General features: G+C 37.9%; 1 protein-coding gene across 2 annotated transcripts in view; it reads right to left on the reverse strand.

Annotated features, from left to right (window-relative positions):
* GNAQ (G protein subunit alpha q) overlaps positions 1 to 23,597 on the reverse strand; it is a 308,682-nt gene that overhangs the window by 72,687 nt on the left and 212,398 nt on the right. For both annotated transcript variants that reach the window (XM_002819888.5, XM_054520078.2), the window contains exons 3-4: positions 20,110 to 20,264; positions 2,727 to 2,855 (exon numbers count right to left, since the gene is read on the reverse strand). In XM_002819888.5, the coding sequence (XP_002819934.1) occupies positions 2,727 to 2,855; positions 20,110 to 20,264 (284 nt within the window). The remainder of the gene's footprint in view (positions 1 to 2,726; positions 2,856 to 20,109; positions 20,265 to 23,597) is intronic.

A 23,597-nucleotide genomic window follows, 5' to 3' on the forward strand; every position in this document is an offset into this window, starting at 1 on the left:
ACATCATGATTGTTTTAAGAAAGTTGCCAGTGTGTACGAAAACTGTAACACTGTAAAAAACATCCTTATCTGTGCCAAGCAAAATGGTATTTTACTTAATGAAGCACTGAAGAGTCCAAAACTGAATGAGTTTTGTGTTAAGCCCTACTGGCAAATACTGAACTTCAGTTTCTTTTCCTATAAAATCGGAAAAAAGATCCTCATGTATTTCTTATGGATGCTAGATATGACTACAAGTACACTTAAAATATGTGAGATGCTATACAATTCAATATGGGTGGTATGATGCTTCCACTAAGTGCAGATACGACCCCACTCATACTTTATCAGCAGGGTAGGCATGTTGGGCATTTTTTTCTTCCCAATATTGATAAGAATTTGGCACAGGTCCAGTCATGTCAGGTCACTTTCTTGAAATAAAGTGTGAGTGAATGAAGATACTACAAGGTACAAGACGGAGGCCATCATGTGAACCATTTCAATCATTTGTTTTTAACACATCAATTCTGTGCTGAATTACTGCTCAGAAACCAACACTGACATCAATTAATTTGAGTAACAATGTATGTCTGAAAATATCTAGCAATGCTTGGCACTGAGTCAAAGTTTCTCCAAACTGTCAAATCTTGAATGAAATGTACACAATGTTCACAGGAAAAAAACAGTCTCAGAGAATGAGCGGTTTAGGTACAAAAATTTGAAAGTAGGGCTCTTTAAACATTTGTTTAAAATTGCAGTTGCTCCTGGTGTTTTCCTGCCTCCTGGCATTAAACCTAAACAAGAACTAAGATCTTCTAAGTGACTGCTCGTAAGCCTAGTAAGGCACAGGAGAGAGATCTAAGGGGCAAAACAATGGATTGAGGGAGATCCATGTACTATGGACATCAAAGCCAGAATTCTTAGATCTTCAAAAGTATTAAAATTCTGGCTCTTCCCTAATGCCAAGGCGTGAATAATATGCTACTAATTTACGTGAAATCCTCATTCCATGAAACTCTGTCACACTGGGCCCTAAAAGATGCTTCTGATGGTGGTGGAAGATTATACTTCTAAGTCATTACTTTTACTGTAGTGGCAAAAAATGTACTTCAAAAGCTAGTGTACAAAACGTGGAAAAAACAACATGTAATTGTAATCTGGTTTCAGAATCCACTAATTGCGAAGCAATAAGGAGATGAAAATCCCCATGAAATGCTATGTTTTCTAAAAATATTTTGTAACATGGAGGAAGGAAATCTGGGTGTCTCAAATTAAAGATTTCTAAATACCATAAACTTAAAACGTAAGTAATATAGAATGCTGGAACTACAAGGAACCCTGCGGATCATCTAATGCAATACAACCATTTTATAGATTAAAAAACTGAGGCTCAGAAATAGTTTCAAAATGCCACCTACTTTGTGGCAATATCTATTAGAACAATGTATGGCAGCCAGATTTGACCTCAGGTACAGAGGCCGATTAGAAGAAAACACAGTGTCATGGCAAGGAATGAGGGTGGGCCTGCTAATCAGAATCACTTGGCAGAGAGACACAGGAGATAATAACTTCTACCTCGTAACCAATATTGCACACATCCATCTTCAATGGAGTGGGCACTCCTAGAAAATCAACTCTCCACACTCCAAGACACATTCTCATTTCTCAAAGCACCATGTAGTTTGTATTCTAACTAAAAGTACAACTGAGTGATTGCATAATAAGAGATTGAATGAAAGTACATCAGTATTGTTTATTTTTTCTCATCCTAAAAACAAAACAACAGAATGCTTCTGTTGAAGTATTATCCAGACAGAACAGCAGCAGTGAGAGATGAGGTAATAAATTTTCATTCTATTTTGCTAGGTAAATATAGACTAGGTTAATTAACCCATTTTCAAAATCATGCATTTCGAAATTTTTCAAGGAACATATCTTATGGATACAAAATATCACATATTTTTCTTGCTACTGAAAAATTTTGCATTGGTACCAGAGGACCTGGGGAAAACACCAGCATGAAAACTTCTGACACTATATAATTTCTGTGATTGACAGCATCATACGATCATTCATAGCTTACATAATTCTAAAAACATATCCATTGTCCTTACAGTTAAAGTGATTGCCCAAAAAATTACAGTTAAGACCAATGGTTTACTAACCGATTTTACTCAACCACAAGCAAAACTAAGATTTTATTGATTTCTTAGTGATTTAAATCGAAATGCCAAATGTTCCAGTACAAGCACATCTTTCTCTCTCTTTTTTTTTTTTGGAGATGGAGTCTCGCTTCGTAACCCAGGCTGGCGTGCAGCGGCGCAATCTCGTCTCATTGCAACCTTCGCCTCCTGGGTTCAAGTGATTCTCTCACCTCAGCCTCCCAAGCAGCTGGGATTACAGGTGCCCGCCAGCATGCCCGGCTAATTTTTGTATTTTTAGTAGAGAAGGGGTTTCACTATGTTGGCCTGGCTGTTCTCGAACTCCTGACTTCAGGTAATCCACCCACCTTGTCCTCCCAAAGTGCTTGGATTACAGGCATGAGCTACTGCGCCCGGCCTCTAGTACATCTTTCTGTTATTTCCTCCTTCAGGGATATGTCATTTTATTTGTATAACTAATGATAATAATTGGTATAAAGCCTATCTTGTTTTAAAGCCTACATATGATTCCAGTATTTATAGAGTTTACCAAATGTACTCAAGGCATAAAAGCTGGGAAATAGGTTTCATGGACTCAGTTACTACCTGAAAATGACACTTTGTAAGTCAAAGGGGTATTCGATGATCCCTGTGGTGGGGACTCGAACTCTAAGCACATCTTGTTGCGTAGGCAGGTAGGCAGGGTCAGCTACGCGGTCCAAGTCATTAAGATAGCTAGAGGAGGGAAGACACAATGAGAATGTCAGTGATACCATCACACCAAAGCTGTCTACGGAAAGGGAAGGACAAAAATGAGTCCTAACAGAGAAGTAAAGAAGAGAAAGAAAAATATCAGAAAGTGGTAGAGGAGTCTGTGGAAAAGAAAGATAAAGTCAACCTTCCATTACTGGAAGGTTATCCATCTATGGATTACATATACACCATAGTTCTCATTTCTTCTCTTATTATGAATTAGAACTCATACTCTCCAGAGGCAAGGGGTGGGAGAAAAAAAAATTCAAATTAGTTTCCTATTCTCTACTTGTTTAGTAGGTTTGGTTGTCAAAGCAGAAGTTTAAAATAAATAGTGTTTAAGATAACAGAGAGCTGCACATAAGGTCAAAATGCCTTTTTTTTCTTTTCTTTTTCTTTTTTTTTTTTTTTTTTTTTGCAGAACATCAGAGTCTTCTTGGAATGAATTTCATTATTCCCCTAAGAGAAGACAGCAGGATACAGTGTCCTAAATTCTGTCCAGAGCCTAAGTCATTCATGATTAATGTGAAGCCATGACATTTCTAGTTACTGCAGTAACAATGTGTCTAAGGTCAGATATTCCCAATGTTTGGAGTCACCACACCTTAACTTTACATTTATCCGGTTATATGATACTTGATACTTTTCCCTTCCCTTAAAAAAATTTTTCTTTTGAAATAACTTTAGACTCACAAGAAGTTGCAAAAATATTACAGAACATTTCCCTGTACCCTTTACCCAGCTTCCCCAAACAATAACATCTTACATAATCATAGTACATGATCAAAACCAGGAAAATGACACTGATACAAATACTATTAACAAAACTACAGACCTTACTGAATTTTATCCGTTGTTATATACTCATATGCTATATATTGTATGTATGTATACAGTCATCCCTCAGTATCTGTGAGCGACTGGATCCAGGACCTCCTGCACATACCAAAATCCCTGGATGCTCAAGTTCTCCATATAAAATGGAACAGTATTTGTATATAATGTATGCATAGTCCTTTCCTATACTTTAAATCATCCCTAGGTTACTTAACAATGTAAATGCTACGTGAATAGCTATTATACTGTAGTGTGTAGGGAATAATGACAACAAAAGTCTGTACATGTTCAGTAAAGATACAATTTTTCTCTGAATATTTTTGATCGATAAGTTGTTGAGTTCACAAATGCAGAACCCATAGATACAGAGGGCTGACTATATTATGGGGGGGTATCTAGTTCTATGAGATTTTACATGTAGAGATTTGTGTAATAACACCACAGTCAGGACACAGAACTGTTCTATCACTACCTGTGTTATCCCTGGCAGTCACACATATGTTCTTCATCAGTGTAATTCTGCCATGTCAAGAATCTTTTATTCCATTCATGTTTCATTTTCTCAAAGTGTAAAAAATAATCTGAAATGTTGAGAATGACATAACATGATAGAATTGAGTGGTATCTTCATGATTTCAAAGAGTAACTGTGTTCTCCTTTGTCCTGGAAAGGATGGGGCACAGATATGGTTTCAAAACACACAACTACAAAGTATATGCACAAAGTAACTAACTTATGAACGAGATTAAAGAAAAGGTGGGACCCTTAATAGAAATGGAAGGGGTTAGATCTTCAACTCTGTATACCCACAAACAAGAGGTGAGTTCTAAGATACATAACAAGGAATGCCTTGTGCATAGCATGTTATAATTGAGCAATAACAAATGCTCAGTGGACATGACCTACCCAGGGTAGGGACTCTGACATAACCATCTTTATTTCTGCCTTAGTACCTAAAAGAATGCCAGACAAATAGTACTTAATGAATATGTGTTGGATGGATTGATGGATTTCCTATGCTGAGATTTAGTTTTAGCATTATTTAAATAGCATTCTTACTAGTGGTATTTCTGTATGAATGATACCCTTAAATTTGAAACTGAATGTAAAAAAAATGTTAAATCTACAAGATTCATGGAATCATAAAGGAGGATTAAATCTGAGTTTAACAAAGAGTTAAGTCTGACTTTAACAAAGAAATAAAATTACTGCTTCTTTGGAGGTGTGTTATCAATTCTTTAAGACAAAGTATCAGCCCAGAAATTCCTATTGCAAATCAATTAATTAGTATTCCAGGGGCCTTATCCCTGATACATTGATGATTCTCTAGCTGGCAATCAGCTCTCTATTGAGTAACAGGAACTAGCCTGATATCTCCAATTATTATAAAACTGGCTGGAAGACAAATAGAGGGAGGCTGGGAGAATACTGGTGTGAAAGACAGAAAGGAAACGTAAAAATGGACTACACCCAGAATTTTAGTAAATATCTTGCCATGATCATGGAGTCCTCTGATAAGAGTTAATGAGCCCATGTTCTGGGAAGTGATCTGTATTTCACTCTACTGATAAACCAGCTCATCACATCATAAATAAAAAATCAGATAGCTACTCTGTATGGATGGAGTTTTCTAATTTATCAGCTTCTTGATTTGAAAAACCTGAATGTACATTTTGAAATCTACAAGTTCACCATTTAACTACTGTATACAATAACTTATTTCAGAGGAATCAAATAACTTTAAATTTCCACTGGCAAGGCTGCTCAGAAATATATTGCCTGATAAACCATCTCTACTCGCTTAATGCCACACACAGAGGTCAGAACAGAGGGCTGTTAATTCTTGTAATGGAAGGTGCTGTGTGTTCCTGAGGTAAAGGGAAAGTGTGGTTTTCTGTTTTATGAAGATGAACCTAACAGATTACTCATTGCCACTCCATAGTAAAGCACAGATGAGTGTTAGCACTCATCTGGTTAAAGAACCAGCACATGAAGTGGGAAATTACCTGTCACATTGCTTGGATAAGATGGAATCAGGCACATACCTGCCACTAGAAAACTTTCCACTTACAAGGGGTTAGAGGCTAGCCTAAAAAAATTGTCAGTGGTATCACTCCTAAGTTCAGGGTACTGAAATGAATATCCAAGACACTCATACTTGCAAGAATACTTTTTCCTCTTCATCTTTTCAATGGCAGTATAGATCACAGAGAATGACAACAACAGCATAACAACAACTAACACTGAGCACCTGCTGCCTGCCAGGCTCTGTTCTGTCTGTTCATTGCCCAGGTATCAACACAGTCCACAGCAAAGAAACGGCCATTAAAGATGCTTCATACATTTCTGGTTAACTTAAAAGGAAGCTGCAGTTTTTGCTTGCCATTCTTTTTGCTTTGCCTCAGTTGAATGATAGAGAGAAAGGCTCACTTTGCTTGGGGTGAAAGAGTTAAATTAATCTAGCTGAACAAAAGACAAGACTAAGAGGAACTGTATCTAACTCTGCTAGTTGCAACATACATCATCTAGAACCAAAAACCAAACCAAACAAAAACCCAAAACAAGGCAAAAAAAACCAACAAAACCTCCAACTAAACAAAAGACATACAAACTATTTTCTCCTAAAGTAAAATCTGGGAAGCTACCCAGGATTGAAGATGTGTTACAGACAATTTGTGAAGCAGGTAAAATTTATAGACCATGAACCGCATTTTTGGCTGGGGGCAGTGGCTCACACCTGTAATCCTAGCACTTTGGGAGGCCCAGATCACTTGAGGCCAGGAGTTTGAGACCAGCCTGGCCAACATGGCGAAACCCCATCTCTACTAAAAATACAAAAATTGGCCGGGTGTGGTGATGCATACCTGAAATGCCAGCTACATGGGAGGCTTAGGCATGAGAATCGCTTGAACCTGGGAGGCAGAGGTTGCAGTGAGCCACCATTGCACCATTGCACTCCAGGCTGGGCAACAGAGTGAGACTCTGTCTCAAAAAAAACAAAAACAAAACAGAAAACAGAAAAACCCTGCATTTTTCATTGCCAAGAAGGGATCAAAGAGCTGCTGCCCGCATAACCCCCAATCCCATGCAACCCCCCTCACTCTGGGCTCATAGGACTCAGAGGAGGGATTCAGCACACTCTGTATTTCACATTTGCTAGGGAAAAAGGGAAATTTGTTCCCCTAGAAATGGAGTTCTAGCATGGTAAGAGTAGAACATCATCATGTGATGCTCTTCGTCACATACTGAGAAAAGGTAATAAAATAATCTCTTAACTGAATTGTACTTTCCATTGAAGCATTTTCTATTCTGAAAAAAAAAATTGGTGGAATATGAGGGGTGGGTTCATGTTAAATTACTCCATTCATTCAACTTTTTTAAAAAAAACCACACCGAGGTCTGAACAAATTTATACTGTAAATTCAGAGTTAATTATAGCCATAATTTGTTTTGTAGGAATGATTCTGAGTGGCTGTCGAGGTCATTCTCAAGGGTGTTGCCATGGTGCCAGGCACAGGTACATTTCCAAGGCAATGTATGTGTAACAAGTATCTGGCAGTGACTCTCTCCTGATGTCAGGCAGAGGAAGCTCCCATGTTTTACATAAGGCTTGTTAAGTGTCTAGGAGACAAGCTATTCATGTTAGAAAATGGGAGATTTAGCTGCTTAAACCCACCTTACTCCAATCCCTCCATGGGGATTTAATGACTTTTCACTGTGCTGAGACATTATAAATTATTAATTTATAATTTTATTTAAAAAAAGAAGCCCCGAACTCAATATTCTTCCACATGTTTGCCCAGTTAGCTATGGCCCTCACACTCGGTGGTCAGGGCCCACAAGTGCCTTTGTCCACGGCTGTATCAACAACACTTAGCCAAGGGCCTGGAGCACAGCAGGTGCTCAGCATGGACCCAAATTAAAACTATTTTATGAGAAGTGCTGTAGTGGTTAGAAAGGCAAAAACACAGGAGAGGGGAGGTTGTTAGCTATCCAGCCTTACGAAACTACTTCTCTCGGCTATTACTGGCCTGCATCATTTAATAACAAAGCTCTGAATAAAAATGTCTCTGACAAAGACAACACAGAAAGAAAAAGCATTATTTGTTTAACTTCATTTAGTAGATTTGCTTCCTGCTATTCTTTAGGTCCTGGCTAGAGAATGACATAATGCTTGTGTCCATTTTATACCTGTTTCAAGCTTTCAGGCCTTAGCATTCTGTCTAACACAGTGCAAACTGAGGAGGTGGGACTTTATCAACAAGACATTTCTGACACAATCTTCTTGACGGAAAAAAGGTTTTTGATGGTTTTCAGTGAAAAGTGAGGGAACAAAGACACTTGCGTATTAATGTTTCAATGATTCCTTTCTGACCATAAGCAAAATGCAGAGTCATCTGGAATTAAACAACATATTTTGGCCATGACATTATGGTAGATGTACATATAGGAAGTTTCACTGGATATGATCCTTACCTGCAAGGAGTTTATCAATTTGTGGAGAAATAAGGGTTACATAAAAACAAGAATGGTGAGATTTATAGAGATGAAATGAACCTTTGTGTATTTTGGATATAGTCACTTTCTGGGAACCCGTTCGAACAATCTCTAGTCCTTGGTGATAATCCTCAAAACATTATTCTGTGTAGTATGGCTGCACTGCATGAAAGACTTAACAGAAATCATGCCCATTAGTTTATACCTTGTAACAGATAAATTCTTTACACGCTGAACATCAGGATAATCTCTGGCTGAAGAAAAATAAATTCAGAAACAGGACATAATCCACTACTTTAAATGATTAAAATATATGACAGAAGCTTCAACTTCTCTAAAATAATATGCCCAAATCAATATTACATACAACACTTTCTCTCCTGAATATGTTTTAAAAAGAGATTCCAATTGTTCCTTAATTTTGACATTTTATCAATAACAGTTTTGAGGTGACCTTCAAATTAATTTATGCTCCCATTTGACATGAATGAACACTGATTTTTAAAAGTTTCTTTTTAAGATTAAAAAGAACCACCCCCTCCCCCCACCTATGACTGGAAGAGTAACTGAAATCTAGACCAAGAATAGCACAGAAATTAAAAATTCAAGTGCTTTCTTTTCTCTTAAATGAAGGAAACAAAAAATTAAAATTTAGAGATATGAGCTGGCAGGTAAAACATATCACATTACAGCTAGGGTTAATACATTTTATAAGCCAGGTGTGGCTGCATGTGCCTATAGTCCCAGCTACTTGGAAGGCTGTGAGGCAGAAAGATTGCTTGAACCCAGGAGTTTCAGCATGTAACCACTGCACTCCAGCTTGGGCAACATAGTAAGACCCTGACTCTAAATACATATATTAAAGTTAGAGGCATACAACCCTCAGTAATTACACCAAAAGGCAAAAAGTACCTGTGGATAGTTAAGTAGGAACAGAAATCTCTGAAATTTCATGCAAATCCAACCAGACATAATAGGATAAACGAAATAGCATCTTGGGGCTTTCAATGTAGCATGACACGGGGTGTGTGTTGGAGGTTGGGGAGCTCTTTGACCCCTATGTAAGGGCCTCTTGTGGAGAGGCTGCATTTATAAAAAATTTGCAGTTCACATCAAATACTAAGATGAAGTTATGGCACAGAAAATGATTCTGGGTAGGTCTTCACATTTTTAATTATTGAAAAGAAGGTTAGAAAAACGAGGTCGACTTCATTTAAAAAAATTAAGAAGACCTCATTGTGAGAGGAACAGTCTTTGGGGAGTTGAAAGCTAGATCATGCCATGAGATGGTATCTGACACTGTCAAAAGCACTGGAAGCTAAAGAGAAATGAGAAACACACAGTTATCGTGCAGTTGCTATATGACCACAAAGGTCCAAAGGAAAAAAGTGAAAAAAAAATTGTAAAGTGACCTGCAAAAACAAATGAAGAAGTAACAGTTCTGCAAAACTGGTATCCTGAGGGGAGAGTCAAGGAGAGGTTTTGGTAGCCTGACCTACTCTAGTCCCTTCCTCATCTGGCAAATCCTGTGGCTGAAAGGAGCCTGGCTGGTAATCTGGTTAGGATGGTTAGTGGCACAAGATTGCTCACTCCACAAACACTTCCATCTCCTGAAAAGCTCATTTTGCAGAGAGCAAATCAACGTTCCTTTTTTCTTTTTGATACCTGACATACATGTTAGAGTTCAAGGATGTGCAGCATTTATTAACAGGCATTTTGTTCATAAGAAGTTTACTTTTTTTCTTTTTTTTCTTGAGACAGAGTCTCACTCTGTCGCCCAGGCTGGAGTGCAATGGCATGATCTTGGCTCACTGCAACCTCTGCCTCCTGGGTTCAAGTGATTCTCCTGCCTCAGCCTCCAGAGTAGCTGGGATTACATGTGCGCACCACCATGCCCAGCTAATTTTTTGTATTTTTAGTAGAGATGTGGTTTCACCTTGTTGGTCAGGCTGGTCTCAAACTCCTGACCTCGTCATCTGTCCACCTCAGCTTCCCAAAGTGCTGGGATTACAGGCATGAGCCACCGTACCCAGCCAAGAAGTTTGCTTTTAATACAAAGTGGCAGGTTCAAAACAAAGATCACTCAGTGGTAGCAGGTGGGTTATAATCCTATCATTTATGAAAGCTGTTCAAGAGAGACCATTCTGGAGGATAAAAGAGAAGGCTTTGAGATTATGCATTTCAATTTCCCTTTACCAAAGAACTAAGCCAATCTAGAAAAATAAGATTTTTAAAACTAAATTAAATATCTCCTAAAAAGATTGTATCACTGCATTTGGTAAATAGTTTCATTATCTTATGAATCTGAAAGTCTGACGTAAAGAGAACACTAGTGCCAAATAGGGAAAGGGCCAGGCAACTAAGTGTCTGCCAGACAGATGCCAGAGCTGGGCTCACAGCAATAGATTCTCAGGTGCAGTGCTCAAAAAAATAAATCAACTTTGTAATTGAAAACGAAAACAAAACAACAATAGCAATAAGAGAAAGAGAGAGAAAAAAAAGAAAGTCTTTTTCAATTTGCCTATTTGGCTTTGTTAATTTATTCATCTTTTATATATGATAACTTTCCAAGCTATTGGTTAATTTTGACCCAATTCTAAAACATATCAAGAAATAGCTGAAGATTACTTTTTAATTCTGGTCTGCCTGCCTTGAAATTGGATGGCGATGCTTAATTCAGTTAATTTACACATATTTATTGGGAATCTGTTATACACTAAATTCTAATGCAGTGTGTTAGATGGAGGGAGATTGGCACAGAGAACTGGCATAATATACGTTAAAATACCTTCTTTGCCTTTAGGGATTTCAGGCTACCTGTGAAGCAAAGAAAGCACCGATGAATCAATTAAGAAACAATTAAGTGCCAAATTGTGAGCTGCTAATGATGAATGCAATAGGAAGGGAGAGATGATTATGAACTGTAGTCACTGGAGAATAGTGTGCAGTAGAGGTGGGGATGGGTTACTCCGTACAGACAGAATGGGATTTGAACAGGCAGAAAAGGAGAGACGGAGAAGAAATTAGTAAAGGTACAGAACTTCCTTTTTCCTCTATCACTCATTCATTCAACAACTTTTATGGAAAGTCTACAATAAGCTAGGCACTATGCTTAGGCTGAGCGTGAACTACAAAGAAAAAAGGACACAAATCATGTCCTCAAGGAGATTATAGTCTGGCAATGAAGAAAAATGTGTTATAAATAACCATAATACAATGCAGATGTAATAAGGGTCAAAAGAGAGCTTCCAGTGATTGCAGCCAAGAGCAATGAGCAATAAATAGGTCATGCTGATTTAAGTGGGTCTGCCATGGTCATGTCAGTTATGTCACCTTAATTTGGATATTGGTTCTGTGAGATTAGAACTTTCATTTTGACAAGGATGATCAGGTCTGGAGAGCTGGTCATGCTAACATGAGTTAACGTAAACTAATTATAAATCAAAATTCAATTCATTATTTTAAACTGAAAAGACTTTAACCTGATAATGAACTCAAGAATACCAGAGTCAGTAAGGCTTCTTGGGAAGCGGGGAGTCAAAAAAGCTGCTGAATGACCTTATGGGTTACATAAAGACAGCAAGATTCTTTGGCTCCCCTGTGACTGGAAGTGGGATGGGGTTGTCTTCTAATCATGTGCATGTTCTATTAGCCCTCTTACAAAAGACTGTCACTCCTATCTCTGCTTCAATTGACTGCTAAATCCTATGAAACCCTCTCATCAGCTGCAACATACCACCATATCATACCAGACACTACGAGTCAAGCACACATGACACAAAATCCTTGCACTCAGAAGCCAAATCAACTCAATGAACATTTCTGGTCATTCCTGCCATTTTTATGCCAGACATTCTTTGTGTGGCATTTAGTGGTATGTCCAGGAAATATGATCTAGAACTTTCTGTTGCTCACTTCCTACCAAACGTTTCATTGTGCAAAGCAGTATTTCTAGAGGACTGCTGAAGGAATGCAGGCCATCGCTTCACTCAGTACTCTAAAAGGTATCTCTGGGTTAATTCAGAGCATCAGAGTCTTAAACTAGGTTTTATCTAAACAGCATAAGCAGAATGCTACTGTGTTTTAATAGTTATTCTTCACCTCTAAGAGGGGTTTGAATTTGTGTGTGTGTGAGAATGAAAATCAGATAGTAAATATAAATATTTTAGGACTTTTGGACCACATGATCTCTGTTACAACTATCTGACTCTCCTGTTGGGTCCAAAGCAGCTATACACAATACATAAACAAATGAACATGGCTATGTTCCAACCAAACTTTACTTATAAAAATAGGCAGCAGGCCAAATTTGGCCTGCAGGTTTGCTAATCCCTATTCTACGGTAATAGGCTTTAGCTAGGCACATCATCATCCTGAGTAAAGACTGCGGAAAGGCCTACAAAGAAGAGGCCAAACTACTCAAAGTCCAAATAAACGTCCTGATAAAATGTGAGCAAACAGCAAACTGGCTTACCCATATCCACTCTGCCCTTTAGGCAGAGTGAAAAAATGATAAACTGGGGCTAATCCCAGCCCTTTTTCCTGTTCCTTCTCTGTAATGAAGGTTAGAGTAGAGTTAAGCATATCTAAGCCTGTATCTTTTTATCTTTAAGAGCATTCTGAAAGGGGAATAATAAAGACCACATCTTAGAATCAACAGCGTTCACTGAGGAAGACAAATGCAGGGCTTTTTGTTTGTTGTTTTACCAAAGATTGAAAATGTGGCCCACTAGATAACAAAACACTAAGAGAATTAAATATGTCACTCAGGTGAAAAGAATGACACTTTGTGTTATTATTGACACTCTGAAAAAGAGCAAACATATGCAAGATCAATGTCCTCTTCTGAGCTGGCTAAAGACAGCATTTTTAGTAATTTAATCATGTAGAGAATAATTTCTCTGTTCATTACATTTCCAGGTAAATTTTAAGGTGCCAGGTTTTCATTTGACTGCATAGGATAATGACTTCTCAGATAAAGGGAGTCAACTGCAACAGAATCAAAGGACTTCAGAATTTAGGAGGAGAATTTAAGGATTACGTATCACATGTAATCTATGTCTGAGGAAAGTGACGCTTAGTCAATGCCCCCAAGGTAGTGAGTAGCAGAGGGAATTCCAGCTGGACCTTGACCTAATATTTTCACCATACAATGGTCTTATCTGCCTTCAAAAGCCTGGAGTAGGCTTAAACTTTAAAACAACAACAACAACAACAACAAAAAAAACTATCAGATGAAAGTGGGGATGGATACAATGGCCAAACCAATATATCCTGGAGTACAAGTGTTCGACTCATCAGTCAGCAACTTCTTAGCAAGGTACTTCCTCTTCAAGAAGGACTGGCCCTAAGTTAGGTGGATGTTACCCTACCTCTGAAATGCCTTCTGTTAAATTCAACATGGCACATAATATATTGGTGCAAGTTCATAATCAGACTCAAAAAATGTAAGCATGCGTTTAGAAGGTCAAACTCCAATGCTGACTTATGCCAAAAAGCCAATCTACTCATGTTCTTTACGGGCTCCGGATCATGTGGAAATTTCAAGAAGGTGTCTGATCTACCCAGTTCCCTGGAGGGGAATTCGGTGAAGTAAGATTAGAAATTATTTGGTCTCTTAAGGCAAACACAGCTACAATAGACTAGCCAAAGCCTGCATATGAGGCCTTTTCTCACTATATGCCAATGTGATTGAGACTTGTGTCTTCTGGCTAATGTCAGGGAGCTTTTGGTACTGTAGGCAGTGAACTCATTTGACCTGATGTCTCAGTATATTAAAGCAGGTGGTGAAATCTAGGGGAAAAAAAGTGAACCTACAACCATCTGTTTTTTGTGCTCTTTAATCATTTTCAGAGCCTTCAGGCTTTTTATCAATAACGAAAAAGTTAATAAAGTAATCTACAAAACTCCCTAGGATCTTAGAATGCTTTTTATTCTTTCATTAAATAGAATGGGAAGAATTCACCAAATTACGGCCAATTGCAAATGTATCCACAACTGCTTATCCATTATCTGGAATTTCCTATCTCTGTGGTTCTGTCATTGCTGCCTGTCCTTTGAGTCATCTGATTACTTAACTATGACAGGCAAGTTGGCTAATCAAAGTAGAAGGGAAGCTCAAATTATTTTATTGTGTCCTTCTTACTGGTTCCAGTAAAAAGTGATTGGCTGGATTTTGGGGGAGAGGGGTTGAGAGATAAAGATTGTAGGTTAAAACAAAGAAATAACATTCCTGAATTATCTGTAACTTAGAACATCCTCCATGTTAGTATGGATAATTGCTGCTTAGCTAAACATGGCTAAGTTTTCATAATGATAACCAAAAACCTATTGGGTTTGTTTTCCAGTCAATTTTATATAATTTTCCTTCTTGACTTTATAAATATGAAACTATCTGTAGACAACGTTGATAAAGATTAATAATTTGTTCTTCATGGTGATTTATAAAACACCTAATCGTAGGTATTTATCTACTGATTCATCTATCTATCTATCTATCCATCTATCTTATCTAAAAACTGTCAATCATCTATCTATCTATCTATCTATCTATCTATCTATCTATCTGTCATCCATCCATCCATCCTGTGTGAGGCTGTATTTCAGTGGTTAAAAGCTTGGGCTCTGGAATAAGCAAATTTGAATTCAACTCCTACTCCATTCACTTACTAAGTATGTGGCCTTGAACAAATTATTCAGTCTGAATCCTAGTTTCCTCTTCTGTTAGATAGGGATGGTAATAACTATCTACCATTGTAGGTGACTTTGAGGATTAAATGAAATAACACATGTAAATGACTAAGCACAGAATCTAACATATATTAAATATTCAGTAAATAGCAGCTATTATTGTCTTTGATAAGGCTTTTCAGATCCCAGACCTTCAACAACAGCAGGAAAAAAGACTTGAATGCCTTCGGCTCTGAAGCTTCATAATATTTAACAGCCAAAGAGAGACTGGTGCTTATACCATGGTCATTAAAATAGTAGAAATTACCCATCTATTATTTCATGAAACAATCACTTGTGAAAGTCAAACATGAGCACTGCTGTCAGGAACTGAGGGTAGAGGGGAGAGGCACTTCAGTAAATGTGATGACGGAAATAAAAGAGATATGTACACAGTGTTAAGATAGAAGACATAGTGACTTACTGTTACTGGTGCTGGGCAAGGCTTTCAGAAAGGGTGACTCTTGAGTCAGGTCTTAAAGGATGAATAGGAGTTCATCAGAGAGAAAAGATGACAGGCATGCTTCGCCTCTGCTCCCAGTATTTTTTTAAGTCGCTTGCACTGAATCTCACAACCACTAGAGTTGTGGAGAGAACTGCTACTACACTACAACCTTTAAGCAGGTGTGTGTGGCAGGGAGATCCTCCTAATACCAGAAACGTAGATGTTAAGTATTCCCTAAATCTACTCTGAAGACCTACCACTAGAGACAGGCAGCACCAAAAGAAGTTGGTCCTAAGCTCAGAAATATTTCTGTAAGATGGTGATAATGAATAAGAAATTAGGTCCAGAATAACAATGAAGTATGTTTCAATTATAAAGATAGGAAGAATTATAAAGATACGAAGATATCTTTATAAAGATATATTATATATAAAGATATATTATAAAAATATAAAGATATGAAGAAAAGGAGGCAATATAACATACTGAAGATGCACTAGGGGAATATACACAAAAAAGTCAGAAAGGAAAAGGGCTAACAATTATCTCAAACACAGAGAAAGGAATTATTCTGAGTTATTTGTGAACATGATTTTTAGTATTGGGAAATCAGCGATGTTTAACATATGGGACCTACATCTTTGCCAGTGCTGTCATATTTGCCAGTTCCTGGAGCATCTGCAGTGATTACACTGGAGAAACATGTGGAACACAGCAGCAAATGAGTGACTCTATGATACCCAGGTCCTATTTCTGTTGAGAGGTTTACCTGGCTAAGGAAAATGTAAAGTGCTCATTACTAAGACGGTGAAGAATAAAGTAAGTAACACTCAGGCCTCCTGGCACAGTGGGATTAAGGCAAGCCAGGCAGGCTGCTTGGGCACTGATGTATAGGTGGTGCCAAAACATCCCTGGAGGAGACCTGAAATGTGGGTCCAGTTAACTCTGGTTTATACACACAACCCCTTACATAACTGGCAGGAATAAATTGATTCTACTCCCTTTGAAGTAAAGACAGTATTCTACAAAAAATGAAGGAAACAAACCTCCCTCCCTCAGTTTCACTTAGCTAAGGTGACCAAAGGTGACAGGTCCCTGCCTGTCCTGGAGTCTCAGTTTCTGCCTGCTGTTTCACTATAATTATTAATACAGCCTCCTCTTTCTCAATGTGTCCTGGTTCAGATGATTAATCAAACAGCTGAAGAGATAAAATCTTCTATGCAGAAGAATGCCAATGTAGACCAACTGATAGACCAACTGATAAAAGAGGAAAATGATTATTTTACAAATCCCAATGGAATTATTCAATCTGGCAAGAATTATCAGTTGGAAATAAAACTATCAGAGGAAGAGCTGATGAAGAACTAGAGTTTGCTCAGTGACAAACTAACACAAGAGACAAGTAAAATACAACTTTATAATGGAGGGTGCAACTACCCTAACGCTGCGGTAAATCTTACCTTCATCCACCATGGGTAAACAAGTGTACAACAACACTTATAATACATTCTAGTCACAACGTTTAACTTGAATCTAATAAAGACTTTAAATGTAACTTCTAGTTTATAGTAAATCAATGAGATACAGGAGCAAGCTAAATCATACTATGAGAAGCAATCAGGCAAATCTAGGCCAATCTCTTGAATATGCCAGTGAAATGCAAAATGGGTCTCTACTAGATTAAAAGAACCTTAAGGGACATAACAACCAGTTGCAATGTGAAGTCCTGAAATCAACCACCTCTAGAGGACATTTTGGAAGAATTTGGGAAATCTGAATATGAACTGGGTATAGAATGATAAAAAGAACTTAATTAATTTTAGGTATAATAATGCATTATTATTTAGGTAGGAAAATGTCCTACTTTTTTAAAAAAGAGATACATACTGATATGTCTAAGGATGTAAGTACATGTTGTTAGAATTCACTTTATTACTTCAGCATAAAGTGTGGTTAAAAAAGATTTATGTGACGTATGTCTACATATATATACAATTTATTTTTATTTTTTATTTATTTTTTTGGAGATGGAGTCTTACCTCTGTCACCCAGGCTGGAGTGCAGGGGCATGACTGATCTCGATCTTGGCTCACCGCAACCTCTGCCTCCCGGGTTCAACCAATTCTCCTGTTTCAGCCTCCTGAGTAGCTGGGACTACAGGTGCACCCCACCACGCCTGGCTACTTTTTTTGTATTTTTAGTAGAGACAGGGTTTCACCTGTCTATTGGTCAGGCTGGTCTCAAACTCCTGACCTCAAGTGATCCACCCACGTCGGCCTCCCAAAGTGCTGGGATTACAGGCGTAAGCCACTGTGCCTGGCCCACATATATATAATTTAGAAAATCAATTTATCCTCATTCCCACTAGGGAAATGTAGAACTATTTAAAGAATAATCATTTGAAGGAGTTTAGATCAGCCTGTGCTAGAGGGCCCCACGTTTTGGTCTTGGTTTATCATAAGGAGTGTGCCCGTTTCTACGGTAGACTAAGCCTGCACTGACAGAACTCTAAGATAGAGTTTTTTCAGTGCAGCTTTTCCCAGGATCACAGCACTGACAGGTCTAGAGAAACTGTCTAGGAGAGCTCTTGCCCTAAGTAAGTTAGATATGGCAGCATCCAATCCTCATACTAACTAATGGGTCCATGTCTAGAAATCCACAAATCTAAACTGAAGGTACGTCATCAGAGATATGATGAAGTCTTGTCTCAAGAACATATCCATAGTCCAATGAAGGTGTCCTAGGTGCAAAGAGGACTCTCTCAGAGGGTCTGTCCCAGGAGGAGGAGGCAAACCCTAAGGGGGAGACGTAACCCTAGTAAGCACATAATTACTAGATAATGGGGGCCTCTGACTACCCAGTAGCAGGACTCTCCATAGGGAGAACAGTTACAGATAACAGGTAAAAAGTAGACCAGGTAGGGAGGGGAGGAGATAAGACTGAAACTAAAAGTTTAAAAGATAGAGGTTAGAAGAAAAATGATGCAAGGTGAAGAATTTATCAGCAAATGTAACTTTATAATGGAGGATGAGTTAGTTTTAAAGGCTAGGGCAAGACATCACAGTAGCAAAGTGAGAAGCAGAGAGGATTTAAGAGAGAGTCAGAGAGATTCAAAACTGAGGGTGGAGGGTAAATAAGCAGACAGGAGAGACATAATGAATGGGAACAGGGAATGATGGATGAGACAGCAGCAACATGGGGAGATAGATGGAATCTGAAATGGCAAAAGAAACGGAAGGACAGAGGGGGCAGGAGTAAAAAAGACAGCTGGTCAAAGGTTGAGGGGGGCAGAATTTAGAACAGGCAAGAGCTGAATGCATCTTTTTCATCTCTGTACTCACAGAGACTTATATAGTGGGAGCCCAGGAGGAAGGAACAAAGGGACGAAGGACAGAGGGAGGGAGAATGGCAAAATGGAAGGCAGGCAGGCAGGACAGCAGAAGAGAAACACCAGAAATGAGAAGAACTATATGAAGGTGTGGAAGAAGGATGATGAAAGGAAGAATGAAGAAAGCACACATTTCAGAGGCACACAAGCAGGTTAATGCTAGTTAAAATATTAAATACTACAAATATGGTGCTCATGAGCATTGTGTCACATTTCAGAATGGCATAATTCAAATTTACTATACAAGAAATAGTTTGATCAGGCAACATTTCTGTGGCTGATGTGAATCATATCTTATACAAATGCCTAGAATTAGAGTAAAAGCATGACAATTTTACTGAAAATACAGAGTCATATAGCTCTTAGATCTTCCATGCACTTCTGAGTGATGTCAAGCAGCCTATCAGGGCCTATTATGTTCCCCAAGGGCCCGCTCTCATCCAGTGGATCACTTTATCATATGAACTGCCATAAGGTTACTGATTATTTTCTACCCATTATTCTGTCTGCCCAGAACTAAAACAAGAGGCAGATGCTGTATTAATATAACTAATGTAGACAGAAACCTGGCTAAATACTACCAAAAGAAAAACTCGCTATTCAGGTGCCTGGTTATCTACCTTGCTGACTACATTGATCACATTAATCCAATGATTGCCAAATCTTTACTTCCTTTCTGTTAGGTGAGATTTAATTCTAGAGAAGTAACAGATTTCTAGGATGCAAATCTTTCCCAGGACATGAGTCTGACTGACAGCTCACAAAATAATTCTGGAATGTATGCAAAATTAGACTCACATGCAATTTTCATGCAAAGGAAAACCTATCCATCAACATAATAGTGGCTCTCAGAAAGCAGTCAAGTTCTGGGTCTGAAAACTGGAAACCAGGAAGTCTGATGTTTTAAGAAGCCATAATCAAACATATTTTTTGTTTGCAGTTTCTAATGTGTGTAGGTGTTTTCTAGCACATGAATAAGATTGGATTTTGTATCAAAAATTATTATTACAAGATTTCAAATCACAATGGCATATGTGAGAATTGCTAGTTTGCAATTTGGGGGAGGAGACAGGTTGGTGAAATCAGATTCCTAGAGTCTTCAGTTTGTTTTTCAAACAGAGAACAGTAAAAGAAATATTCTCCCTGACTCATGATACCAGTCCTTTATAATCTAATTTAGATTTATGAGTGGCATAAGTTCAATATCTATATTCCCTAACTTTTAAAGTTTTAATCGTATATGACATACACAGGACAGAATAAAGAAGTTATGATAATCATAAAACCCCCACATGGAAGTAAAGAGAAAAATCCATAGGGCCACCTGGAAAGATACTCACTATTTGGTAGAGTCAGATAATTGATATTCTCGTCGTCTATCATAGCATTCCTGGATTCCAGGATCATTCCATAAACTCTTTATTGCATCTACATATGGATTCTCAAAAGCAGACACCTTCTCCACATCAACTTCTCGAACTAATTGCGCATGAGCCTGTTTAAATAAAAAAAAAAAGGCAGTTTTAATACCCTATTACTTTCCAAATTTTCTTTGCTTTGTATATTACATTACATACAATTCAGGTAACACCGTCCTTCATATACTGGTCTTTAAACTGGTTTACAATAAAGTCATGTTTCATATTTTTTGTTTTTCTTAGAGAGAACTCAGTCCCAAATCTTTCCCTCTAGAGTAAACCTTGACGCTACTTAGAATTGATTAGAGGAAATTAGAGGAAGGTGGCGTATTCAGCTCTCCCATCAGAACAGTGAGAATGTTATGCTTACACATACCACTATTTTCACATATTATCATAATCCTAAAATATTATTATTAAAAGAAAAGGTGGCAGGAGTAATTATCCCCTCTATGTTTATAGTTTATTATAATCAAACATATAATATAGCCAGCTTATGGGTGTTGTATGTCTAAGCAGAAACTCAATCAGAATCCTCAACTAATCAGGATTAGCTTCTCGTTCACTTTTAGGACAGGGTGTAAAACCATTAGAAGAACAATTAATAGTAATAATTTAATCTGGACAACAATGACAATTACCCCTCCACTCTTATGCACCCAAACTTTCAAAATATTTGTTTGTATCTGCCTTATCTGTATTACCAGATTGAGTACCCCCTATTCAATTTTTTAACAATGTAAAATAACTTGGCTATACTCATTTAGCAGGAAAGAGACAAAGAAATTAAAATGTTTTAAAAATCAGATAGCAATGAAAATATTTTATGGTCAACCCTCAAATTAGCCGGAATACACGACTGCTTAACAATCCAAATCAAACTAAGGTTTATGGAATGCAATATATATATATACAAAGTATATATACATAAATATGCAACTAAACACAAATAACTAATTGTGTTGGACACTGGAGGCAGATGGCTGATAATTACTGAAACAATCCTGATTTTGTGTAGAAATACAAACTTCTAAACAAGGTTAGTGAATGGCTATCATGATGACATCATGGCCAAACTATTCATTTCACAGAGTATTAAGCAGATAGAATTTTAATAAATGTAATCCATGTTAGGCCTTGTCTGGTTCCCAATCTTTACCTTCCTTCCTTTCTCTTGTGTGGGAAGGGCCCCATGCCAATAGACTAATCTTGACTTAAGGTTTTAGGAAGCTCAACACACTAAGACTGAAGAAATCACCTTTCTTATTTGTTCTGTTCTGACTGTGACAATCGGATCTAGTAATAACTGAGAAGCCCTAGCCCTTCCTGGTATTCTGATTTTGGAAAATGAATCCCTGTAGCTGCTTTCTGTACTGAGTCTCTGTGTAGGCAATCTTCCATGTTATCCCACCCGTGATCTTACCAGACTGGAGTCCTGTTCCTGAATCCCACGGCAGGTGGGACCCACCTCAATCATCGTTCCCCTCTGAGACTCGCCCTTTGAAAACAGAGCATCACTGGCTCCTCAATGAACCCCCACTGCTGTGCTCTGCCTCTTAGGCAGTGTAATACTTGTTGTCTTTCTCTCTAATCATGGTTTAAGTTCCAAGTTCCAAGACAGGCTCAATACTGCATAATCAGGGCCTAGCAAGGTGCCTGGCAAGTGGTAGATGTTCAACAAATATTTGTTGGTTGGTTGGAAGGAACAAAGGAAAGAAGGAAGGAAGGGAGGGAGGGAGGGAGGGAGGGAGGAACTGAACTACACTAGAAACTAGGAATTCTAAGTTCTAATTCTGGCTTTACCCTTAACACTGGTCATAACCTTTAGGAGAAACTACTTTTCCTCTTTATAACTTAATTTTCTGTGTTCATAAGAAAAGGCAATTAAACCAAATCACCAAAGAGCTCATCTAGCCATAAGCTGTATGATTGTAAATATATAATGAATACATCTACAATGCACAGAGCACCAAAATGTTAAGACATTGTCCCTCTGGGAGCACCCAGTACCACTGAGCAAAACAAGAACTTACTATGTCACACAATAACTGAGAATACAGGACAGAATGCAGTTACATATGCACATGAGCGATGCTGCATGGGGATGGCCTAAGTGCAACTGTGTACGGACCAAGGAGGTCAAACGAGGTGTCAGAGAGAAGGTGAGATTTAGCTGGCAGGTGAATGAAGATGAATGACTCCTCCAAGGAAAAGCAGCATGGACAAAATAAACATGGCACTTTTTAAAAACTGTGACTGCTGTTCACAGTTAAAAGAGGCTACTTTCTTTTGACTGCAAAAAAAAAAACACAACTGTCTTGTGAGAAAGTTTCATGTTGACTCTGAATTCAAATTAACCTCTACAGTGTAAGTTATATTTGTCTCTGCTATAAACCCATTACTCAGAAGTCAACCTCCATCAAAACTAAGAGAGAATATTGCCCTCAAAAACAGAGCAATCACCATGTTGCCTTCACCTAGGTTGGAATTTCTAAGTCACTTTTACTGCCTCCTAAGCTTTGTTGTTTCATTCCGTCCTTGCTGTTTTGGAAAATGACATTCAAATATAATCAACCATAATTTGCATTTATGTAAGAGTTTTTATCTCAGATTCTCTAAGTTATTTAAAAGTATGACAGCATTTTACAAAATATATACAGATTTTTAAAATTGTGCATATAAACTTTCCCAACGGAAATGCAATACTCTCAATTTTTTGTAAAAGAAAAAAAAAAGTTCTGTATGTGGAAACAATATTTTTAGTATGTTAGAGTAGGAAGATAAATTAGACACTTTTTTCTATTTGTCCAAATGTAGAATGTGAAATAGTAGTAAAAATTATAAGTAGTTAGGCTAAATTAAACAATTATTAATGAAAAAGACAATGATGAAAAGGAAAAAACTCACCTCAAATATTACAAATAACAAGTCAATTACAATAGACTATCCTGTTTATTTTGAACATTGTGCACAGAAAAGCAAGGGAGGGCCAGCCATGCTGGCTCATGCCTGTAATCCTAGCACTTTGGGAGGCTGAGGCAGAAGGATCACTTGAGGCCAGGAGTTCAAGACCAGCCTGGGCAACATGGCAAGACCCCATCTCTATAAAAAATAGAAAAATTAGCCGAGTGTGGTGGTTATGTGCCTGTAGTCCTAGCTACTTGGGAGGCTAAGGCAGCAGGATCACTTGAGCCCAGGAGTTCAAGGTTACAGTGAGCTATGATCACGCCATGGCATTCCAGCCTAGGTAACAGAGAGAAATACCATCTCTACAAAAAAAAAAAAAAACAAAAAACAACCCAAAAATACCTAGTATGATTTAATGAATCACATAAACAAAATGTAAAATATAATTCTATTTCATTTTAAGTTACAGTTAAAATATATTGGGTGGAAATAATGATGAATGC

This window comes from Pongo abelii, chromosome 13 (genome assembly GCF_028885655.2).
Source record: "Pongo abelii isolate AG06213 chromosome 13, NHGRI_mPonAbe1-v2.0_pri, whole genome shotgun sequence".
NCBI classification, from domain to species: domain Eukaryota; kingdom Metazoa; phylum Chordata; class Mammalia; order Primates; family Hominidae; genus Pongo; species Pongo abelii.